The sequence below is a fragment of the Nannospalax galili genome, unplaced genomic scaffold (genome assembly GCF_000622305.1).
Source record: "Nannospalax galili isolate Female #2095 unplaced genomic scaffold, S.galili_v1.0 scaffold336, whole genome shotgun sequence".
NCBI classification, from domain to species: domain Eukaryota; kingdom Metazoa; phylum Chordata; class Mammalia; order Rodentia; family Spalacidae; genus Nannospalax; species Nannospalax galili.
In genome coordinates, this window is record NW_008343385.1 from 4,131,658 (window position 1) to 4,155,986 (window position 24,329).

Genomic DNA, 24,329 nt, shown 5'->3' on the forward strand with positions numbered 1-24,329 from the left:
TCATAGACCATAGATGGCTAAGAAGACATGGTGACTAAATGTAGCAATGTAGAATCCTGACAGAATTCTGGAATAGAAAAAGGACATTAGTGAGAAAACTACTGGGATTCAAGTGAAGTTTTGGTTATTGAGCTTGGTTAACAGTGATGTACCAATGCTCACCTCTTTTTTTTTTTTTTAACTTAAAATTTTTTATTTTATTTTATGTGTACACGTGTATTGCCTGAATGTAGGTAAGTGCACCCGTGTCATGCAGTGCCTGCAGAGGTCAGAAGAGGCTGCCAGATCCCCTGGGACTGGAATTACGGACAGTTGTTAGCTGCCATGTGGATGCTTGGATTTGAACCTGGGTCTTCTGCAAGAACAACCAGTGTTCTTAACCAGCCATCTCTCCAGTCCCACCAGTGTTCATCTCTTAACACTGCTAAATGCATCATTTGGGGTTGAGGAGTCCAGAGCTCAGCAGCAGGTGTTGTTGGGATGAACTCCTCTTCACCCAGCATCCTACATAACTGTGCTGGTTACAGGCCCATGGAACCAGACTTGGGTTGGGGATTCACAGAACGTTCTGTGGGGGATCCTGAAGGCTGAGTTTTTATCTACAACATTAGATAAAGGCTGGAACTGGACTTCAGCAATCAAATTGGTGGAAAATGGTACAGTGGACTTGGGGGTTGCTGTTGGCAGTTTTACCACTTGAGGAGGCAAAGGAAATACAAACAGTATAATGCAATACATTGCTTTCCTTCAATAAACTATTTGGCTGTGTTAAAAGTTAAGGGATCTATCAAAAAAAGGCTCTTGCCTTAGAAACCAAGAGCTTGCCAATAAGCATCTCCTTTTTAGGAGTCTCTTTTATAGAATTAGAAATTAGTGCATTGGCACTGTCACAGCCCTGCGCTTTACTGTAAAGGAACTTGAATTCACTTCTGATTTTTCCTCCAGGAAGTTTCCAAACTGGTGTGCATCCTATCTTCCCAGGTACCTCCAGATCATCAGTTACTCGATGTAAACCAGGAGCCAACTGCCCCAGTTCACACAGTGGCATCAGTAGACAACTGTCCCCTTTATCTGTCACTGAAGATTCTTCTGCTCCTATTCTTGAACTACAGAGCCGAGGATCCTCTGGAGTTTGTGTACACAGAGTCGAGAAACAGAACAGACCAGGTATGTGGGTGGCCTCCTCCTAACTAGCAGTATATGTTGGCAGCCTTCTAGACAGCAGTGATAGATCCTGCCTTGGGCACAGAATGCAGATATGTTTGCTGGACTCTTAGGCATGAGTACAGGGAAGGTTTCACCAAGTGGGAAGAGAAGAAGGCTAGGACAAGGAGAGATATAATTTATTAGAGATATACAGTGTCTCAGAGAAACTCAATATCGAAATCAATCATTGAAGATTTATAGCATAGTCAGTCAATGACCTCTGATGAAATTTACAAGGTAGCTCATTTTTATCTTCAAGTGCCAAAGCCAGCATCTTTTAGCTCAGCCCTGGGAATCAGTAATAACACACTGTGCCCATTCTGAAGAGAAAGAAAACATCATCAAAATCACAGGCTCTGCTTTTGTTCTTATCAGGACTACCAATTCCTGGCACCCTTCCAGTTTTCCCAAGTTCCTACAGGACATTTAACTGACCTTCCTGATTGGCATTTTCTGCTCAGTTGAGGCCTTTACTTTTTCCTCACATCCACCTGACCACTCAATAACTCTTGGGCTATTGGAAATGCTAGATGGAGCTTGTTACCATGGTCATAAGCTTCCCAGCAAAGTATGAGTTTCTGAATGCAGCAGAATTCACCAGCTGCTGCCCAAGGTTATGGCATTTCAGTCTTGAACATCTTATTTTCAAAGAATATGCCAAAGCCCTAAGCTCATATTCACTTCATATCTTCACATCATAAGAACACAGGTCTACTTTCCCAGAAAGAAATACTAGAAACTGTGCTAACAAATGCTGCCCCTCGGGGAGATTGCAGAGGGCAATTACCAAATACTATCCTTGTAGGATCCTCCTGGCTAGTGTGCCTTCCTCCCTGTCTATATCAGGTCCTCTATTTGAATTTTTCCATGATTGCCTGCTCCATACCTCTTTCAAATGCCTGCATTTGAAAAGTCTTCTCTGTCTATTCCTTCAGTTTGACTGGCAACATGCTAAAGTATCTTTCAAATTTAAAACAGTGGAAAAAACAACAAAGCACCATTTAAAATCACCGAGAAGTTAAAAAAACAAGCAAACCATAATGTTGAGAAAACTTTTTTAATGAAGAAAAATAACAGTTCATGAGATTTAACTGGGAGTGGTAGGCAGATTTTAAGATGAGGGAGGGATGGAGGAAATGGAAAGTGTCTCCTAGAGTTCTGTTAATTGAGAATAGATTTTAAATGAATATAGATTCCAGCGCATCAGAGAGAAGAGAGAAAGGGTGAATTATATGAAGAATGGCTCACCATGATCTCATGCCTGCTCCAGCACTAACCCTCAAAGTGAATCTCCTGAGTAGATCTCAACACTGACAGAAATAAACTCAGACTGAAATTAAGCATTTGCTTGGCAGAGTTTAAGATAGGACTTAAACTCGTATTTGCAAATTCCAATAAGGGCTCATATATATGGGGGGAATCCTTGTGTGATAGAAATACCTGACCAAAGGAAGTTAAGAAAGGGGTTTTGTTGTTGTTGTTGTTGTTGTTGTTGTTGTTTTGGTTCACAGTTTGAGAGTACAGTCCATCATAGTAGGAAAGTCATGGAAGTAGGAACTTAAAACTGATGGTCACATCGCATCCACAGTCCAGGAGAGAACACTGGACCCAGATCATGAGATGGTGCCACCCACAGCCCACATTTACTGTCAGTCTTCTACCTCAATTAACCGAACCAAGAAAAGTCTCTCACAGGCATGCCCAGAGGTTAACCTAATCTAGATTATTCCTTACAGACATGCCCAGAGGCTTGTCACTGATTCTAGATCACGTCAAGTTGAAAATTAGTATAAATCATCATACCTACTAAACTAATGTGAGTGATATATATGTATTACTACAAACCTAAACAGGACTATAGAAAAATCATAGTTTGGGAGCATTGGGGTTTTTTGAGACAGAGTCTCACTATGTAGACTAGCCTAGAACTCACCATGTAGGCCAGGGTGTCCTTGAACTCACAGAGATCCACCTATCTCTATCTCCCCAAGTGCTGGGATTAAAGGTGTACAGTACCATGCTAGGCTAGAAAATCATATTTAAAATGAACAGAAAATAAGAGTTCTAGACACAATTTTTCTATGCTTTGTAAAATTAAAGAATTGGCTTCAGTGAAATATAGTTAACAGAAGAAAAGCTGGTCAACAGTATGGAAGGATTTAGGTGAATATTGGTGTCACCAAGAGCACTATCCGTGGTGTAATGGTGGTCTAGAAACAACCTTCAAAGGAAGTGATGTTAGAGGCACATTTCACCTCAAAGGAATATCTAAAATCCACAGAATCGTTCCTCCTTTATGAGATGGTCCTTGGGAGCATTGGGGTCAGAATTTTAGTAGGTACAGCTGTAAGTATCACCTCTCTTAAACATTATACGAGGATTCCATTCCTCCTGGGAAATAGAAATGTTTCTCAAAACCATTTCTGAAATGCCCAGGGCTCAAGTGAAAAGCGGGAGGCAGAAAGCCTAGGCAGAATGTGTACTCTGAGTAGAGGGACCCTAGACCTACATAGGCCTTTCACTGGAGCTGAGTCTTTTCATATCACACCTACTAAGTAGATTTACATCTTTTCTGGTCTCCCAGTGCAGTAGTGTCTCATTCTACCTTATTACTTATCCTCATTTTCCCTTCTCTCTGCATTAGTCACAGGGCGTTTGAAGAACTATTATCAAGGGCAGATATTATCTGGGAGTCAAGGGAGTTGGCTAACTCCAGCTTCCAAGCCTCAGCTCAATGTCACTTTATGTGGGAAGTTTCTCCCGACCATTTCCTATCACAACATATTTCTCTACTTTATACAGCCTCATCTCTATAAGAACTGGCCTTTCTCACCTTGTATTGGATGTGTTTTCTTATTTTCCACCAGACCATGAACTTAAGTCTTTCATCTTTGAACCCCTGGGATCCAAGGAGATAACTAGCTCTGGTAGAGTCTCCAAAAAAAGCTTATTGAATAAATAAGTAAGAAAATGTCAGTTTTTATCTTCTGGTACACAAGACCAAGACCCGAAAGAATTCAGTACGGTTTATAAGACTTATAAGTCATGTATTAATTTCTGTGTTAATACTTATATTCCAAAATGAAGAATTCACATTCAAAGCTTGCTTTCTCCTCTCCATAGATGATTATATCAGAAAACCTTAGCTTGAAAAGTTTTTAACCAGAGGTTGGGGTAGGGAACCTTTGGGTTCTGGAAAGGTACAGCAAGAGGTCCCATCCACTGTCGCTCGCACCCCCTGTATAGACCTTGAGCCTAAGGTAAGCAGCTGAAGGCAAGAGAATCTTACAGACAAGGGTGCCTCCCTCCTGCAGGATGTTACCATGTGGGGACTGTGTTCTTACTGTGCTCCTGAGAAGTGCATGAATTCATGATGTTCAACATACTTTCTCAGGAGAGAAGGCCTTTATAGCTGTCAATTTCAGACAGTTTTGACCTTTTTTTTTTTTTTTTTTTTTTTTTTTTTTTTTTTTAAAAAAAAAAAAAAAAAAAAAAAAAAAAAGAGGACGATAAATCTTTCACTGTGATATATCAAAATAAGCGTGTGCCACCATGACCAGCACCATTCTGTTTTTTTGTTTTTTATTTTAATTGGGGAGGAGGGGGTATGTGCCACATTGTGCTTGTGGAGGTCTGATTGGAGAACAATGTTATGAGTCAGTTCTCTCATTGGCCTTTATTACCATTAATTCATTCTTTTGTCTTTTTGGTCTGTTTTTTGTTTTTTGTTTGTTTGTTTCCCTGTACCCCCAGCTGGCCTAGAACTTGTCATGTAGACCAGACTGGCCTTGACCTCACAGAGATCTACGTGCCTCTGCCTGCTGCGTTCTGGGATTAAGGGCATGCACCACCACTCCTGGAAGTTTTGACTGTTTTTAACATTAAAAATGCTACTAAAACAATTTTTTAAATAAATGTAAACATGCAAACGGAGCCAATTGTGTTCCCAGAAACACATTAAATAGTAATTTGTATAAGACAGGCAATGGCTTTGTATAGTCAGGATTTACCCTGGCCTTGGGACACACTGATTTTCAATGTAGTAGTGCATTTTTTTAGACTATCTCAGCAAAATATAAAAACAAATATATATTTTTTACTTTTCGTGCTGGTGGATATAGGGAACCTTTGGCTCAGCTCTGCTGGAAACCTCAACAGAGACTGGAAGAGACTGTTTTGGAAATTCCAACTTTTAATAACAGAGAGGAAGAGAAAGAGAACTGGTGAGGGTTTGTGATGCCTCTCAGACTTCCTGCTAGGAGGAAGCAAGCCTCCCATCTGTTCACAGGGGAATAGAGGAGGCAGGTCACACGGCCGAGACCAGGCACTTTAGAAGCTAAGCTGTAGAATACTTTTAAAGGAAAAAGCAAAGAACGCCAAAGAGTAGCACAGCATTGACCACGTGCAGCAGCATCTTCAAGCACTGGGTGGGGCCCAGACTCACGCTGGACCATGCAAAGCATAGAGTCCAGATAAAAAGTGAGCTGGAATCATGTCTCTTCTGATGACGGCAGAAAAGAAAAACACTGGTGATTGTGATCAAATTTCCAGGTGCATCCGTCTTCTTAAAGGAGCCGACACATTTGGTTGCTGTTTGACAACCGGCTTCCTCACGTTTGTATTCGTTTCCTGTTTTCAGGGGATGATGGGACACAGACTCATCCTGAGAACAGCAGCCAAGAAAACAGAATCAAGGCTCGCTGCCTGTCCTGCATGTCCGTGGTTCTGAAGGCCATCTGGGGACTCTTGATCATCTTGTCAGTGTCATCATCTTGGGTTGGAACCACACAAATTGTAAAAATTACTTATAAGAACTTCTACTGTCCGTTTTTCATGACGTGGTTTTCAACAAACTGGAACATTATGTTTTTCCCTGTCTATTATTCTGGTCATCTAGCCACTGCTCAAGAAAAGCAATCTCCAATGAAAAAATTCAGGTAGGTTCTGCGTTGTAAGGTCTATAAGGAGGCGTTTGAAAATCTGTTTTATATAAATATGCATATTTTCATCTCTTTGAAACATGAGTTGGGGGTGGAGAAGCAGGCTCTGTGGTTGGCAGTAAAGAGGCATCAGTCCCCTCTAAAAGCACTGTGTTCAAACATGCCAGGCACTGACTTAGTGCTTTGACATCTCTCTCTCATGTCATCATAGTGGTAATAGCAACTACATTTTCTGGTGGTTTTATTATCTCCATTTGAACAGACGGTGAAGCAGATCTAGAAAGATTGAAACACTAGCTCAAGATCAAACAGATATGGATTAATAGAACTCTGATTTACACTCAGATTTACCTCTGAAGGTCATATTTTTAGAGTATCTCAAACTTGAGAAAAAAATTCATATTAGTAAAATTAATTGTTACAACAGAAACATTTGCTCAATTTCCACAACGCTCTAGTGCCTTAGCAAATGGATTGGCCTTGTTTCCTATGATGGTAAGTTTGGCACTGGGCAACTTGAGGAGATGCCAAACTCTGCTGGTGGGGGCACACAGGCCTTGTCATTGTTTAGTAGACATGAGCAATGGTGGCTGCCCTACTTGGGAGTCCTGTGATCCTAGTCTGCAGCCCCCTCTGTGAGTGATCAGGGAGCCAGCAGGGGTAATGTCAGCCTTGTACAGCACTTGAAGAGGGCAAAAGCAATGTTTAGGTAAAAATTACTTTGTGAACTATGGTGGTTGCTCAGCCAGTAATGTGCTTGCCTTGCAAGCATGAGGACTTGAGTTCGATTCCCAGACCCATTTGAAAAATGGATTGTGCATGTTTGTTATCCTAGCACTGGGGACGTGGAGATAGGAGGATCTCTGGAAGTCACAGGCCTCCTTGGTGAGCTCCAGGCCAGTGAGAGACCCTGTCTCAAAAAACAAGGTAAATGGTGATTGAGGAATGACAGCCAAGGTTGTCTTATGGCCTCTGTGCGCACACGCGCGTACACACACACACACACACACACACACACACACACACAGCTCCTTTGCTAGAAAGGAAATGTCCCGCGCTAAGGAATTATATCTGCAATAACCCCTCTCATCTCTGAGAAGAATCGGGCCTCATTAGATCACAGCAACTTGTTCATCACAGAATAACAGCAAATTTGTTATACAAGGCACAAATTTCTTTCCTCTTCCTATGCTCAACAACAAGAAAAGGGACTATTTTCATGAGTGCATTGTAAGATGAGACTTTAACTCAACTGATGGTGACAGGTTTACCTTCAACTTCCATTTCTTGTCACTAACTTGGAAATGTGGGAGGTGGTGAAGTCATACTGTGAGCTGGTTTCCTATATGTGACCATGAATATTCAATTATTTAAAAAAAGAAATGAAAAATAAATATTGCCTGTTTGGGGAGAAAGAATGGAGTCCCATAACTGTTTGTGATGGTTAAAGATATTTTATACTTGGTTTTCATGAAAATAGACATTATCTTGGGGCCTTTGGTTTTTAATGTTGGTGTTTAATAAATGATAGCAAGGATAGTGTGATGATCAGACTGTAACTATCTCTATTTGAAAATAAGTGTGTGTACCAGAAAACATGTGTACTCTACCCTTAGCTCCTGTGGTTTAGATACACGTTATAAAAACACTAAAATGTTTAGTGGAAGGAAAGTACCTTAAGAGCACTTTAAAAGCCAGCCACACTGCTTTATCTAAGACAATACATTTACAACAGTCAGTCATGGACAGAAATACTGTTTGGGGAATGAGCTTCATCTTCTTCACATTTCTCAAGTTGGACTCACTCTGAAGTTTGAAGAATCTGTGCCTTGACAAGATGCCTCCGCCTAGTGCAGGTGGAGAGAGCTGGTCATTTCTGAAATCCAATCAAAGAGCTTTTATTGTGAAGCAAAGATCTCTGTCTTTGAGAGGACTGTTCTCCAGTGAGAATGAGGAGAGGTAAACGTCAGAAAACTCTTAGATCTTTGATCTCTTTTTCCCTGCAGACTCATTAATACCATCTGCTGAGAAGGTGCTCTCAAAGCTCTCAAAGTTGAACAAGGGAAAAACGAGTTAGCCTGTAAGACTAGAAACAGAATTTTTCCCATAACACCAGGTCCCTGACTGTTTTTCTCATGAGTGGTATGAAAGTATTTCAGGTTGTTGTTTTTTTTATCACTAACATCAAAAGAATTTTCAATAAAGCATCAAATCTAGGTGGTAAGCCTTGTCCATTTGGAAGTAGGTTTTGAAGATTCAGTTATTCCAGTTACATGCTACCAGAATTCAAGTGCCTCGGGTGCATTTGAAAATTACAGGAAAAAGATTATTCACCATAGTTTTAACAAGGATACTTGATTAGGGAAAAAATTCCCTAGAAAGAATGAAGTAGAGTCAAAGCTATACTAGTCTCCATCAGGCACCACAGAAAGAACTCAGTAACTAGCAGCTGCAGGTACACAGGTCAGCATAATTAAGTTACTATTGCCCCCCGCCACCCCACTTTTAAGCTTCATTCCAACTTTTGTTATCTGTCAATACTCCTTATTCAGAAATTCTGATCTCATCATCCCAAAGAGTTGTTCATTGCTTCTTTGTAAAAGTCCATTCTTCCAGTGTTCACATTTCCTAGCCCCTAACGCTTACATCACATAAAGCTTCATACAAGTCACCCAACACGTAGCTAGACAAGGGGAAGTATTTCCAATTTCTGCAACAGTAATTATAATGGGGATATAGACAGCAACGAGAGGAAGGGGGAAAAGCAAGGGAAACAGGACGGAATGAATGCCTGTGGGACAGGACCAGCCAGGCGAGAACAGACTGTGCTAGGAATCCGCCTTCTCAGCACTTTGCACGGGAGCCTCCCTCTCCATCCCTCTGCACTCTTCCCTGTGGGACTTGGGTGTTCTCTCACCTGTCCCCCAGGCTTTGCTTGAGAGTCTTTACCTGGTGGCCTCCAGGTAAGAAATAAGAAAGAATAAACCATTCAATCAGAAATAGGTTCTTACAAATATGTATTTAAAAGGAATCCAAGGGTTGTGGATAAAAGCATAAACCCAGGAATCTCAACTGCCTTTTACATGGGTCAGCTCCCCCAGAACCCACAGCAAACAGACCTTGTGCCCATGATGGTCTAGCAACACTGCTGCTTGCCTGCTGAGTGAAGCTGCCTCTATGGCTGGGGGTGTCAGTGGGGCCCTTAGTTTTTCCGTGTGTGTGAGTACATGGGACTTCTTGTGCTTTACCGAAGACTTTGCCTTTAGGATATTGATTCCCTTCATTGAGGTTGTGTCTCTGTCAAGTTAAAATCTACCTTTGAGAAATCTCAATTTCCTTTCATGAAAACGTTCCCCTTTTCATTCTATCGCACATGAAAGCCAAACCACAGTACAAGGCTCTGGGTGAGTCAAATGCAATTTGACCTTCCTGCAACCACAGACCTACAATCCCAGCATCCTTCAAGCCTTGAAAGAAACATTTACTGTGAGAATTGACATTTGAGGCTCTGCTCCCTTGGCTTAGAGCCGTTGATAGAGCCTCACTCCAAGGTCCACCTCAATGGTTGGCGAATTTGTTTAGTGAGGCAAACCCTAGCTAGGTTACTTTGATTTACAGTTCGGTAAGGCAGCTCAACTGGTTAGTACCTGTATTGTTTAGAGTATGTACCTACTATGCATACTATATAGTATCTACTATAAATATGTACAAATCTTAGTAAATTGTTGCCTGGAACAGAATATTTGTATTACTTTAAAAATATGATGTTGTCAAATGATAGTCTGGTAGATACTTGAGTGTTCATGATCAAAATTGAGGTGAGTTCATCCAGAAGTACGCCTGCTTTCAGCCTGTAGCACTGTACGTGCTTTCATCCATCACTGCTGTCACTGTCTGTGTGTCACTAGCTTAACATTTGATTATAATGGCCCCATGAGATAGTTTAATTTTTTAAAAAATCAAACAAAAATTTAAGAGATTATTACTAAATTCAGATGGTTGGTCTGAAACGGACAATGTTTGTTTAGTACAACCTGACTTTCATGCTTATTTTTTAAAACAATTTTAAGGATTATCACAGAAACCTTCATTTTTTTTCTGTCTTTAAAAAAAAAAAACTGGCAGGAAAATAAATTTGTCAACTGAGCAGAGACTTTAGAAAGAAGCAGGATTCCTCAGGAATAACTAAATCCCAAGATATGTGTGGATTCAAAGACATGAGGAGGCTCCCCATTCCACAGGATTCTGGAAGTCACCTGAAGTCCATTACACTGTAGCCGCCATCTTGGTCCTGTCCCATTTGCACCATGGGAAGCTTCAACCTTGTCAGTAGCTAGTGGCTTAGGTGACTACCCATTTCTGGTTTTCTCCAGGCTTCTCTGAGAATGTTCAGAAGCAGCAGAATGGCTGGCCATCTGAAGAGAATGTGGAAAGAAAAGAGCCCTGCTCTGTGCTGAGCAACTGTGGGCTCTTGCCAAGGAATCCATGTGCTCCCTGAAACCCACAGGTGGCAGACCTGGGTTCAGTACATTCCAGAGATGGGTGATAGACTTCAGTGTTTGTGTTCTTGCCTGACAATGACCATGAAAAGTCAGACAGACAAGATGGGTCACCAGGAGTACCTGTATTAACCTCTTTTTCTTTCCTAGGGAATGCAGTCGGATTTTTGGCGAAGATGGTCTGACACTGAAGCTCTTTCTTAAAAGAACTGCTCCTTTTTCTATTCTGTGGACTTTGACAAATTACCTGTATTTACTGGCTTTAAAGAAGCTGACGGCCACTGACGTCTCTGCTCTGTTCTGTTGTAACAAAGCCTTTGTCTTCTTGCTGTCGTGGATTGTGCTGAAAGACAGGTTCATGGGAGTGCGGGTAATGGCACACTCCATTTTATGCGCGGTGCCTCCCTGCTTCCTAAGTTTTGCCATCAGAGCTGCTGTGTTCATGGAGTTTCTCTAAAACTTTCCCACTGATTCTGAACACAAATTGAAATTGGACGATGTGTTAGGAATTCCCAACAGTTACACTATAATGAAAAGAGACAGGGATGTTTCTACTGTGGAGTCAGTTGAAAACAACAGTGGGCACTGAAACAGACTGAGAAATTAAGTTCCCTTTTTAGAATTAATGTCCCGATCAACTCCTTCTGTCCTCAGGAAAGAAGGGTCTGAGAAAATAAGCCACAGTAAAGATTATGGTTTGCTTTTTTTGATCAACATATTTTTCTTTTCTTTTTGGAAAATCCTAGTGAGTTTATTGAACTTACTAACAGAGCAGTGGGTAAGAGGTCACTTACAGAAGAATGGGTGCCCCCATTTAAGGCCATGCTGGAAAGTCCTTATCCAAGCTTGGATTCTGTGAGCTCCTGGAAGCCACAGAAAATGGCGAGAGCATGCCTCACGGTGCTTTTTCCACTTATATGCCCTTAGTCCCTCCCTCTTATGTTGTTAGGGCCAACTGATTGGATGGGAAGGGTGACTGACACTCCCTGACCCTCCTTTTCTTGCAGAAGGTCAAGAGTCAAGTTTATAATCCTAGGCAAGCAGGTGCAATGAAGCTTGGGAAGGAGGAGTGTCTGTAGCTTGCCAGTCTAGCTTGCTAGTCGGAGGACAATTCTATGTAGCACTCCACCCCTTCCTCTAGCTCTTACATTCTTTCTGCCATCCTCTTCTCAAGAGTCCCTGTACCTTAGAGGGAATGACATAGATATAGAATGAGCCTCCCTCCACTGTGGCAAGATACTGAACTCTTGGGCCTTTTCATCATTTGTTTCCAAGACATGGCTGTTGGCCCATCTCATTGGTATTCCTCCTCCTATAAAGACAAATGAAAAGAAGCAGGAACAGCTAAATGAACACTGACTGCTGTAATAACATAACCTATGGGTGCGAACACAACTGCTTGGAAGATACCTTAGCAGATGCATCACATCTTTCTAACAAACAAAACAATTGTAGTGGCTTCCTCACTGAGGCTCTAACTTCCCCTACAGGTTAGCCTGTTTTGAAGTACCAGTTGTGTGTTCCTCCCTGAGGAGTGGGCCTTAAATCCAATTGGAAATTGTCAGTTGTACATATAATAGTCAAGCCACTTTGCACCAGCAGGCACATCTTGCTTGGCATGTGGATCAATCAACATATTTTTCATTTGCTCCATGTTAGAAATAGATTGCTCAGAAACTGCAGATTTTAGAAGCCAGATCTCACTCATACCTGGCATGCCCCTAGCCATATCAAGGAAATAATTCTTTAGGAAGAAATTTAGGGGCTGGAGAGATGGCTCAATGTTTAAGAGCACTGGCTGCTCTTGCAGAGGACCTGGGTTCGTTCCCAGCACTCACGTGGTGGCTAACAACCATCCGTAACTCCAGTTCCAGGGGATCTGATGTCCTCTTCTGACCTCTGTGAGCATTACACAACATGGATACTTACATACATGTAGGCAATATACTCAAACACATTAAACAAACAAATAAATAAATAAATATTAGAAAAAATTCAAATGAGTAGCCTTTTGCTGGAGTATTATGATTACGTGATTTATTCTTCTCTGAAAGAGGTATCTAAGATTAGATATGAAATGTGTTTTAGCTACCCAACTATTTCCCTGCTAACAGTGATTCCTAGACTCTTGCCTCTTTCCAAATGCTGAAATTAATGTTTATATAGAAAGTTTTTGATGACCATTAATTATGAAAGTTTTCTTTAAAAAAAATTAAGAGCCAGGTGTAATGGTGTAGCCTATAATCCCAGTTACTTGGGAGGCTGAGGTAGGAGGATCACTTGAGTGCAGGAGTTCAAGGCCAGTTTGGATAATGTGAAAAAACTTAGGAAAAAAAAATAGCCAGTTGCAAAATTCTGATTGTATTTTGGGAGACACTACTCAGCAATTCAGAACAAAAGTTTGATAGGAGCAGTAAGAACATAGTTTTAATTGGGACAAAATAAGAAACTGAATCATATTAATTTTTTAGAAGGTAGATATTCACTGGCTAATCTTAGATTTGGCATCAAAGGGCCCAGCATCCTGTACTTACACCAGGAGCACTAGTGTTCACTGTCTACCATGTAGGGCTTTGATAATTCTGTGGGAACAGGGACCTTTCCTATATTGTTCACTGTGCCATTCAGGACAAGCCGCACCAGTCTTCAGGCCTCGTGAAATATTGTAATATAAAGCACTTGCTTAAAATTTATCAATAATTTTAAGGTGGCAATGACAGAACATTAAACTAAGTGTGGGGACTTCAATGCAGGACGTGTGTGTGTGTGTGTGTGTGTGTATGTGTGTGTGTGTGTGTGTGTGTTTCCTGAGCATACCCATAAAGTCAGTCACCTCTGTTTCCAACACCTTGAATAATGTAGAATACAAAGTCAGGGCTCAATTGATATTTGAAGATATAATGAATGAATTCATGTTTACGTTTCCCTTCACTGTGGCCATGGACAACTCATAAAGACACGAGGGAGAAAAAAGAAGAAAGTAGCAATATGGAATGTTTTCTGTTCTTTCAGTAGCATCTTGATAACCAAAAGTGAATCAGTACATTCATTATTAGAAAACTGACTGTGTTAGAATGAATGGACGCACTTAACCATGGATCTCAGTGACACAAGAGGTTACTTCTTTAGGTCTTTTTGAGACAAGGTCTCCCTGTAGCCCCAGATGAACTGGCACTGGCTATGTAGACCAGGCTGGTCACAATCTCACAGAGATCTGCCAGCCTCTGACTCCTGAGTGCCACAACTAAAGTTCTGTGCCACCTTGCCTGGCTAAGATGTTACATTTTAAAAGGTACAATGCTTATTTCAAGTCACTTGAAGAAAAAAAAAATCAGCTACGTAGCATATATTTAAATCAAAGATTTAAGAAATCTTCATAGAAGCTACTGACTATTCCTACTTTAAATATGCCCAGTAAATTTGGTCGATGATGGCTCCCAAAAGGATCTACCCATGTTCTACTTTCCAAAACCTGTGGATGTGACCTTAATTGGGAAAAGGTCTTTTCAGGCATCACTAACTTAGTCATCTTGAGAAGAAGAGAATCTTACATGACTAGGGTGGGTCCTAAATCCAAAAACTAGTATCCTTATAAGAGATGCAGAAGAGAGGAGACACTGTGAACATAGAGAGATTGGAGATACACAATCACATAGCAGAAGTGTCAGGATGGCTTCCAGAATCTGGAAGACACAGGGAATAGATTCTCCCCTAAAGATGCGCTTTGAAGTGTGGCCTTGCATGATTTTAAATTTTTGGATCCCAGGACAACTTTGTGGCAACTTGTCCCAGGAGCCTCAGATAAGTAATACAGCCCCTTAAGGTATAAAGCCCAAAAGAAGAAATGTTAAGTAGCCAACAAGTACTTGTTAGTAAATCTGTTCACACATTGAGACATCAGGGATAGCAAAAGAGTATCAGTGTCAGGCAGCTGGTAGAAGTCAGGGGTTTTTCTTTTCAATGATAGAAAGTACTTCCTTTCTCACTGTGAAACATTAGAAGGTATTCAATGCCACATTCTAGAAGAATGTCAAAATGCAAATTTTAATGATGCCCACAACCAGGTTGCGGAATCTGAAAAGTGTGGAAACATTTCAGCGTTTTGCCTTTTGATGTATCAGCAATTCTTTTCCTCTCGAGACATATGCAGCACATGCGTCATTAGGTCATTTGAGAAATTAAAAGAAGGTGAATGCAGTACTGGAGACCTAAGCATTGTTTCTGCTGCCTCCATCCATAAATAGTGTAAGACCTAGACCCTCCAGATGGCACTCGACTGGACTCATCCAAAAAACAAACACAACACGAAGGACTGCTTTCAGTCATCAATTAATATTGCTCTTTCTGCCTTAGGCCAAAACTTTGGGAGTTTATAAGCAGATAGTCATTGGATAAAAATTCTCACTTGCCTTGATCCAAGAATGATCCTGTTTAAGATGAATAGTGGTGGCCTTCCTTTATTTTTTCATGTCAAAATAGCACCATAGCCAGAATAAAGGATATTTTAAGTAGCAATGACATCAGTAAACATAGGTTTATCTGGACCAGTAATGGGTAATACACAGTGTATCGATATACTTGATAGTACTTTGTTTCCTTAGACTACCAACTGAATGTAAAAGTAAACTACTGCGTTAGTTTTCTATCATAAAGTCATTTCAACCAGTTTACTGGTAATCTTCGGTATTCTTTCTGAAGTAGTTGCTTATAGCTAATTTATTATTATTCCATGGGAATTAGTAAACTTTAGTAGATCATAGTTTTTAAACTATTGCAAAAATATTTGAGTCATGACCCACTTCTTGCAACTTTGAATGTGTTTTCCTATCTTTGAGATCCTGTTTTATTTTGTTATATTTCTTAAATTCATGAGAACCAGGGAAACCACCACTACAGTTATTTGGTGGTAGAGTGCTAGTCTAGTAAACACCAGACCCTGGGCTCCATCCTCAGCACCACAAGAATGAAACACAAGAAGGTTCATTCCAGGGAATCTTCTGGCTGGGAGTTCTTTGTTCTGTCACTAGTACCTATTCATCCCAGTGATGACTGGCTATCAGACAAGAAATTCAGAAACATTTCTTTGCTATCTTGATCCTCCCTTATATTTTGTATTATTATTTCAATTTTTAAATTTTCAAATGGGTGAAATGGAGAAATTTTGGAAAATGGGAGAAAATTGGAGATCGGAGACTCCAACTTTCTCAGCAGATTTAAGGAATGAATTTATGTTCCTTCAATGTGTCCCTGAGGTAAGCAAATATTTTCCACCTGTATGTGGTTCCCAAGGACTTAACATCAAAAATTGTGGCTCTTTAGGAGTCAGTTCTGATTGGAGAATGTCTGTTGAACTGAATCTTTTGTTATTTAATCTGTACCTTGAATTAAACTGGGCCAACGGGGGTCTAGAGCAGCCTGAGCTGTCGCTGAGCTGCCATTGACATGTGCTAATACTGCCTACTAAGATAAGATTCAAGGTGACCTGGTCTCCATCCGCCTTTGGTGACCGCTCATTTTCATACAGTGCAGACTTCTCTACCAGGAGCCTTCATGCTTCTCAGAAGAAGTAACAGAGGATGGACAGTGTATTCATCCATCTCAGCCCCTCTTGGCAGGACAATGACTTATGAATAGAGCCAAGAGAGGCGACAGCTGGGGTGTGATCGCTGTCAGATTTGATGCCCGTAACGGATCCATCACCACTTCATCACGGTGTACTGTGTCTACCCTCCACATATACCCTTCAAGTCTTTCTGGGATTTCTTTCCCTCATTTCTATCCAGGTCTTCTTTTGAGATAATTTTCAAATGGATTTTATATACATAAAAATAGAAGTGAAGGAATTGGAAATTCAAGTGCCCAGCACCCCTTGAGTTGGCCAACATTCTTGGAACTTGTCCTTTTCCTCTTGATAATACATGTAGATCACCATATCTCCTTTATTTCTCACATTCTAGCTCATGTGCAATTTAATCAGTTCAAGAGATCATTCTTCATAGAACCTTATATATAATACATGCAGAAGTTGAAGAATTCTGAAGCTCTTTGAAAATGGATCTACCTAAATCCACCCAAGGGAAAAAGTAAAATCTGCATCAGCACAGCCTTCACTGGCCACGCTATTAATCTGTGCCTCAGCCTCAAGTCTGACCTGTAGTTTTGAACCATTTAGTTTGAAACCTGCCATTGTTGGCTTTGGGGCTCAAGGGTTCACTATGAACAGTGAAGATCCTCATGTTCATCCAGCTTCACAAACCAGGATTTGCCTCAGTGAAACACGGTTGGGCTACAATCACTTATGTAGATCTGTAAGAACCCCATAGGAACACTGTAGGAAGAGAGTTGAATTGAAGGTTCATTTCAATGACTTGGACCCTAAAAGGGATGATATTACTAGGCAGATAATAATTCTGGAAAACATTTGTGAATGGGAAACACAGTGGATAGGATGATGCAAGGAGATTCAGACCCTTGTGGCTTTGAGGACCTGTACAGAAAAAGGAATCAGATGAGGATACAAGAGAACACAGCTCAAACCCAGATGGTTCCTGGCCATTCGCTTCTTTGAAAGGCTAAGGAAGCTTGGCTTTCACATGGGACTAGGAGCGATGTTGAGCATGGTAGCATCACCAAATGTCTCTTTGGACCTCAGAAACAAGCTCCAATGACCTCATAGTTCCCTGTTGATTGCCCCTGAAAGTTAATACCAAGAAGTCTCCAAAGGCCAGCCTGCAGAGGAAAGTAGCTTGTTCAGATGGCCATGTCACTAGCATGCTCGGAAGAGGGTCAAATGAATCCCCTTCCTGGGATACTTAACTGAGGTGGCCACACCAGGATACAAGGACAGAAATCTTCAGGAAGTCAAAAATGGAAGCTTTGTCAGTTTCATGGTTACAATGGTCACTAATATTCTCACCCAAACTAGATTCAGATAATGGTAATAATGGTGGGTTTGCTCACCTTATTTAGATACTTCTGGTTGGTTAAGAGACTGAAACTGCAGTAACCTATCAGAAAAGAATACCCTTTCAGAAGGATTAGAGTAGATGGGCCATTTGGGGCAGAGGATGTTCTCATAGGAGGTTTCATGTACTAGAAGTTGTCCTTGGTAGTCACAGTGTGGATGAGCACATATGAGAAATTTTGACACAGTTCTTAAGATGTTGCCTTCCTAAAGATGCATGTCCCTTGTGCTGAGCACAGATTCATTTCATGGAGAGGTCTTATGTGCTGAGCACAGTCATCCATGTGTTTCTGTTGAGAACAAGCTACTGCTCTTTCACAACTGATTTTGAAAATGCCTATGACTCAGACCCATGCTTAGGGTATTTGTTATCTGAACATTTAGAGTATTTGCTCTTTGAAGTTTAAACCAATGGTGTCAAGCAGAGCCATTCTGGGGTCATCCAAACAATTGCTCCAAATAAGCCTTCCACCCAACACATTCTTGTGTTTTCAAGATTAGCTAGGATCTATTCCTTAAATTCCAGCTGTGTCCATCAGACGTATATTGAGAATGTCTTAAAATATGACATAGAGAATTTGTCCATTTGGATTATTGTAAATATTAAACTAAAATGTGGTAAATGATTTAACTTATCTTCTCTGCCCCAGGAACCTACTATATATCCTATAAAGTATTGCCTATACCACGGGGAAAGGTTTTCCTTTATATCCAGATTTTCATGCTTTCTGAACTTAACTAACAGTGTTATCTGGCCCCCTAAAGTGAAAAATGCTTCTCCCCATGAAAGCAATTAAAATAGACACTGGTGTAATTGACATGTCAATTTAAGCAACTCAGGTGAATATGTTCACAAGCTCTTGAATATAATAAGTAATAGAATTCTTAAAGAGGCTCACTATGGTTATAATTTTGAATTGCTATAAAATTATGTCATCTTTAGCCATATTCAATTCTCATCTTGAGAAAACTTAGAGTGAAAATTTCTTCATGCATCTATTTCTTAATAATGACTAGTGTGGAAAAGGAAGAATTCCTTCCTGTCTTCACCCTGGAAACAATCGTACACGTTCATCAGTTTCTCAACAAGGATTTTGTTTTTGCTTTTGTGGGGGTACTTTTTTTTCATAGTTCCCTAAATCCAGAATTATAGATTATATACAATAAACTAAATATAAATATTATATTATAAAAACAGTAAATCCATGTTAAAGTTCATTAGGATGAATACTGTGTTTTATTAACCCTATTTTAAGTAGTCACACAATTATTTGATCAAGAAAATAGAACTGATGGTGGCCCCCAAAAAATTTTATTGAATTTTTGCAAATTTCATGCAATATATTTTACCATGAATTATAGATTATACAATAAACTAAATATAAATATTATATTATAAAAACAGTAAATCCATGTTAAAGTTCATTAGGATGAATACTGTGTTTTATTAACCCTATTTTAAGTAGTCACACAATTATTTGATCAAGAAAATAGAACTGATGGTGGCCCCCAAAAAATTTTATTGAATTTTTGCAAATTTCATGCAATATATTTTACCATGTTTAGATCCCCTTTCCCATCTGCATCCCCTTACTACCGCCCACCAAATTTCATGTATACTATTAGATGTATAAGGCCTATATCGTTAAACTTGTGCCCTCAAATGCCCTTTGGAATGGACCCATTCACTGGTGCCTGGTTAACCAAGAGTCTCACCCTTAAACAAGACTGACTCTCCCCCTCCTGACAGTCATCAGCTGCCAATACCTCCTCAAGTAGGGTTCAGTTTCCTTACCCACCTTCCCACATTGATACTGACATTTTGCCTGACTTGAGCTTATGAGGGACTTGTGCATGCTGTGACCATTGCTGTGAGTTCATATGAGTAACCACCCAGCTGTCTGGAAAAGTCTATTCCCTGTAGTCATTCATCCTTCTGGCTCTTACAATCTTTTTATCCCTGAGTTTTGGGAGGCAGAAGCTTGATATAGGTGTCCGATTCAGTGATAAGCACTCCACAGCCTTTTTTCTTTGCACATTAGCCAGTTTCTGTGTTAATCACCATCTGCTGCATAAGGAAACTTCTCTGGTGAAAACTGAGAGATGCATTAATCTATAGATATAACAAGTCGTTAGGAGTCAGTTTAATACTATATCTATTTAGCAGAGTATTATTGAGCTCTCCCCTATGGCCTGTGATCTGTCTAGTCACAGGTTCCTAGACCCGATATCAATGTCAGGTCTGGGTTCCATCTTATGAAGCGGACTTTAACTCCAATTAGAAAGCAGTTGGTTAGTCCCATAATATTCAAACCAACAGAAAGTTTTTAAAATATTTTAATCTTCCAAATTCAGTGTTCTAAGGGAAATCTGTATGTGCATATGAACACTTTGGCTGGTAAAGATTATTAAAACACAAAAGCAAATCAGTACACAATGGCTAATATGTTGTTTTGTTTCTCTGAATGACTGGCCCCAAATGGCTGCAGTACCTTACAGAATTCCCAGACCTAGATAACCCTCCTCATATGTTTATTTATCAGTTTATTCCTTTGTATTTGAAAAATGTCCCTGGCATGCTCTGGTGTGTGTATTAAAGCCTCCTCCCTGTACCCTGAGATGGGATCTAACAAGAACACACACCTGACAGCACTGAGTAGAGGACATTCACTTAGCACGAGAAAAGTCCTTGTCAGTGGCCTTCCAGACAACACGTTATAAAGGTGGTTTTTCACTGCTGATGTGTTGGCACCTATCCTCCAGGGCTCCTACTGTTTTTCATAAAGGGCATTTCAGTGTAGAGCCAGTCCGAGGCCACCCTGTGCTTGCTTTTGGTGGCATCACTTTAGAAGCATCTGACTTACAGGTCACCAGGAACACACTCAGTCGACACTGCCCTCAAGACTTTACTCACATTTTGTTATCATAGGTCATTCTCTAATAACATGCAAAATGACCCTAAACATCCCAGATGTGAAAAAGCTAGGTGGGAGGAATTTACTTAGGAAGACTCGGAACTGAAGCTTTACACTATTAATCTCCATTCAGGTGTAAATGCCTCACAAATTCTTGATTTTAAAGTCAGTCTTGATTTTAAAGTCAGTCTTGATTTTAAAGTCAGTGAGAAAATAGCACATTGTTTCCTCTTGCAGGGCTCTTATTTTACTGTCTGCTGTAACTTTGAAATGCCTTTTGGTAGAACCAGGTCAGGAAAATTAATAAAACTTTGCAAGACAGCATTTTACTATTATAACCTTGGTCAAATTATGAATATTTCACATCATGAAGTCAGTGGATACTATAGCAAAGTAATAACAAAATAAAAGATAGTTAAATGTGATTCTCTTCTGTGGTTTATCTTTAAAAATGAATTAATCTGTATGTAGACACAGGGAGAAGTGGCCTCACATGACATTCCAAGTGACAGATGCACACAGCTTGCTCCTGTCTGTGTCACTGTGAGAGATTTTCCATCTTAAGTTTTCCTTCTTACCTGAATCGAAATCGTGTGCCCTCATCAAGTCCTGGGGATGTGGACATGTTCAGAAATAGGTATTGATCAAAGGAACTCATTGAAATGTGTGCCAAATTGTCTGAAGAAAACACAGTAGAAATGAAAATACTTAGAAATGACTTCCTGTTAAACTCTTTTCATCGAGATGAATATTAATCTCTAGAAAGATGAACTTAAAAATTAAAAGTTACTGGTCTTTAATCAGAATGTGCACAGCTTTATATAGCCCATGTCTGGGTGTTTCATGAGCATACTGATTTATTTTTGATACTGACCCTTATTAAATCTAAACATTGATGGAAGAAGAAGTACTTAGACTTGAGGAAGTACTCAGAAGCTTTTCTGAGGCCTTGGATTGCTTGATCTGGGATAGGAATGCATAACATTTTCTGTTTCTTTCCATTCTATTTGACAGATAGTTGCTGCAATAATGGCAATCACCGGAATCGTCATGATGGCATATGCAGACAATTTTCACGCCGACTCCATCATAGGTGTGGCATTTGCAGTGGGCTCAGCCTCTACATCTGCACTGTATAAGGTATGTGCTGTGCCTTCCTTTACCGTAGTCAACTGTCACTCACAGCTTACACTTAAGCACTAACATTAGTAAGTACAATGAAAACCTTGGCTAGATGCATTAAATAATAGTAAGTACTATGTGTTCAGTACTTGCTGTGTGGTGGGCATCTGACAGAAAATTAACTTATGTTGACATATCCTTATGATATGGAAGCTTTGAAATATTAAGCAGTTTTCCAAGATCATATAGCCAAGAAGTAAAGGAGCTAAGTACCCTCTAGTTATCAGGTAGTTACAGCAGGAATGTAAAAGAAAGTGTTTTCTCCCCTTGTGGATTATTTTCATTTAACTATGTGGCTATGATTTTTAACTCCGTGGAGATGTAAGGAATTTTAAACAAGCTGTCCTTTGAGAGCTTGCTGTTTGCTACATAGGGACCCCATACCACAGGGAGTCCGTGTCTAGCAAAATGAAGACACAGCTCTTCTGTATGGACTCTCTGTACTTTCTCCCTTGGAATCCCCTGTCATCCATGAAAATGTTATTGAGGGTCATGCACTTAACTTCAGAAGCAAGGACTCTGGAAGCAAATCTAAAAGGTTATCCCAACAAAGCTCAACTCTTAAGAATCAACTTTCTGGATGTCTATAAAGGGTGATTCCAATTTTACCTCTCCCCATGTTTCAATAAAATGAGGAGAGAGGTAAGAGGAGAGAGAGAGAGAGAGACTCTGAAAGATAGAAATGACCTCTGCATCCCTCCTGGAAGCCTTCTTTGATTATTTACCACCACTGTAGTTCATAAGGTCAAAGTCTATTTCCATATTCACATTTCTTGGCTAATTGCTTCCGTGTGCCAAGCTTGACAAGTGCTCATTCATTTATCATGTGTGTCTAACTTTCCCAATGGAAATGCTACTAAGATGTCTTATTTGACCAAACCCCAGCATGATAAAGTCTTCCAAGAGAAAAAGTAATATATTCAGTTAAAATTCAAAGCAATGTTTGGAATTGCTATGAATCCAGGATGGCTAGCTTATAGAGAGAATTCTGACCAGGTTACAGAATATATCCATTCTGGGAGAGGTAATATTTGTTAATATACTCAAAATCTTACCTGTACCCTTATTCCAGGCAGACACAATATGTTGCATTTCATAATATTTCTTAGAAGATTAGTAAAAGGAAAAGGGGATAAGAAGCCAAGAAACATGGCCTTCAGACCTGGCTTCCTCTTTCTGCCTATTCTGCGAGTGCATGATAGCCCTCACTTTCCCTGTCATCTGCCTCTTCACACAGCCTTAAAATCAAGAAAAAGAAATTGTTTTTTAATCCAGACAGCAACAAATGTTTGTGAAGACGTTTTTCTAAATCCAAGGCATTATTATTTCTCTCAAGAGCCTGATGACGGGCTGTCTGTCCCATTTAGTTTTCTGTATCTGTCATAATAAGGATGCCATAAATCCTGTGCCTACAAGGAAGAATTGATGGCACCTTGACTCTAGATTTGGGGGGGCTTATCTAATTCTTATTTATCCTTCACCCTATTCCTATCCTGATGCTTTTGCCTTGCATATTGCACAGCACCCCCAAGAAATTTACAGCACGACAAAAAATTCACCTCATGCCAATTGCTTCAACATATGAAGAATATGGGGCATTTTAATTCCTTGTGTCTATAGTCCATTTAGTGGCATGAAGATGGCAGGGAAAAGAGAAGCAACAGAACTTACCCTTCTCCTGCAGGAAAGTCTCACACTGTGGCTGAAGAGTTTCTTTCCTGTTCCAGGTTCTGTTTAAGATGTTCCTTGGAAGTGCAAACTTTGGTGAAGCTGCACACTTCGTTTCCACCTTGGGTTTCTTCAATCTGATCTTCATCTCCTTCACCCCCGTCATCCTCTATTTCACCAAAGTGGAGCACTGGTCTTCCTTTGCAGCTCTGCCCTGGGGCTGTCTCTGTGGGATGGCAGGGCTGTGGTTGGGTAAGCGCCTGCCCTTCTCTGTGTCACTTGGCCTTTCCTTGGACAGATGGTGGTGGTAGGATTACTCTCTTTGGTACTTCTGTGCTCTGTTGCCCAAACTTGCATTGGTTACTGTCATTGAATATGTGGAAGGTTCTTGGTAGTCTCTTATGCGATTAGCTGGGAGCTGTCCATGGTGTGGCTCCCATGGATTAGCATGTTCAGCCAGAAGCCCAGATCACTCTGTTCATCATTGGCCTTTCAGGCAGCCTCTTCCAGTCTTCACGATGTGCTGTGTGAGTTATTATGCTCCATATGTGCGTGATCTGTCAGACAAAAGTGAGAATGGATGGTGCATTCAAGGGGCTCCGTGCTCAACGTAGCCAGAGAGGGCTGGAGAGCTGGCATAGCCGTTAAAGACTCAGGCTAACAGCCAAAAAGACCAAGTAGTCAGAGCATTAGGTTCAGCTGACAGGAGGGAGGGAGAAATAGAGGGAGGGAGAGATGGCATTCAAGAGGGAAACAGATCATGAAGTTGGAAAGCCATCTTGAAGGAGCTGGGTTTAAATATTTTATTATTTATATTTTATGTGTATGAGTGTACTACCTGCATTCATGCATGTGAACCTGTGTCATACAATGCCCACAGAGGTCAGAAGAGGGCGTCAGATCTCCTGGAACTGGAGTTATGGATGGTTGTTAGCTACCATGTGGGTACTGGGAA

General features: G+C 40.4%; 1 protein-coding gene across 1 annotated transcript in view; it reads left to right on the forward strand.

Moving 5' to 3' along the window:
- Slc35f4 (solute carrier family 35 member F4) overlaps window positions 1-24,329 on the forward strand; it is a 293,950-nt gene that overhangs the window by 263,958 nt on the left and 5,663 nt on the right. Inside the window, exons 2-6 of the mRNA XM_008839517.3 lie at window positions 982-1,167; window positions 5,846-6,143; window positions 10,796-11,015; window positions 21,539-21,664; window positions 23,434-23,626. Of these exons, the coding sequence (XP_008837739.1) occupies window positions 982-1,167; window positions 5,846-6,143; window positions 10,796-11,015; window positions 21,539-21,664; window positions 23,434-23,626 (1,023 nt within the window). The remainder of the gene's footprint in view (window positions 1-981; window positions 1,168-5,845; window positions 6,144-10,795; window positions 11,016-21,538; window positions 21,665-23,433; window positions 23,627-24,329) is intronic.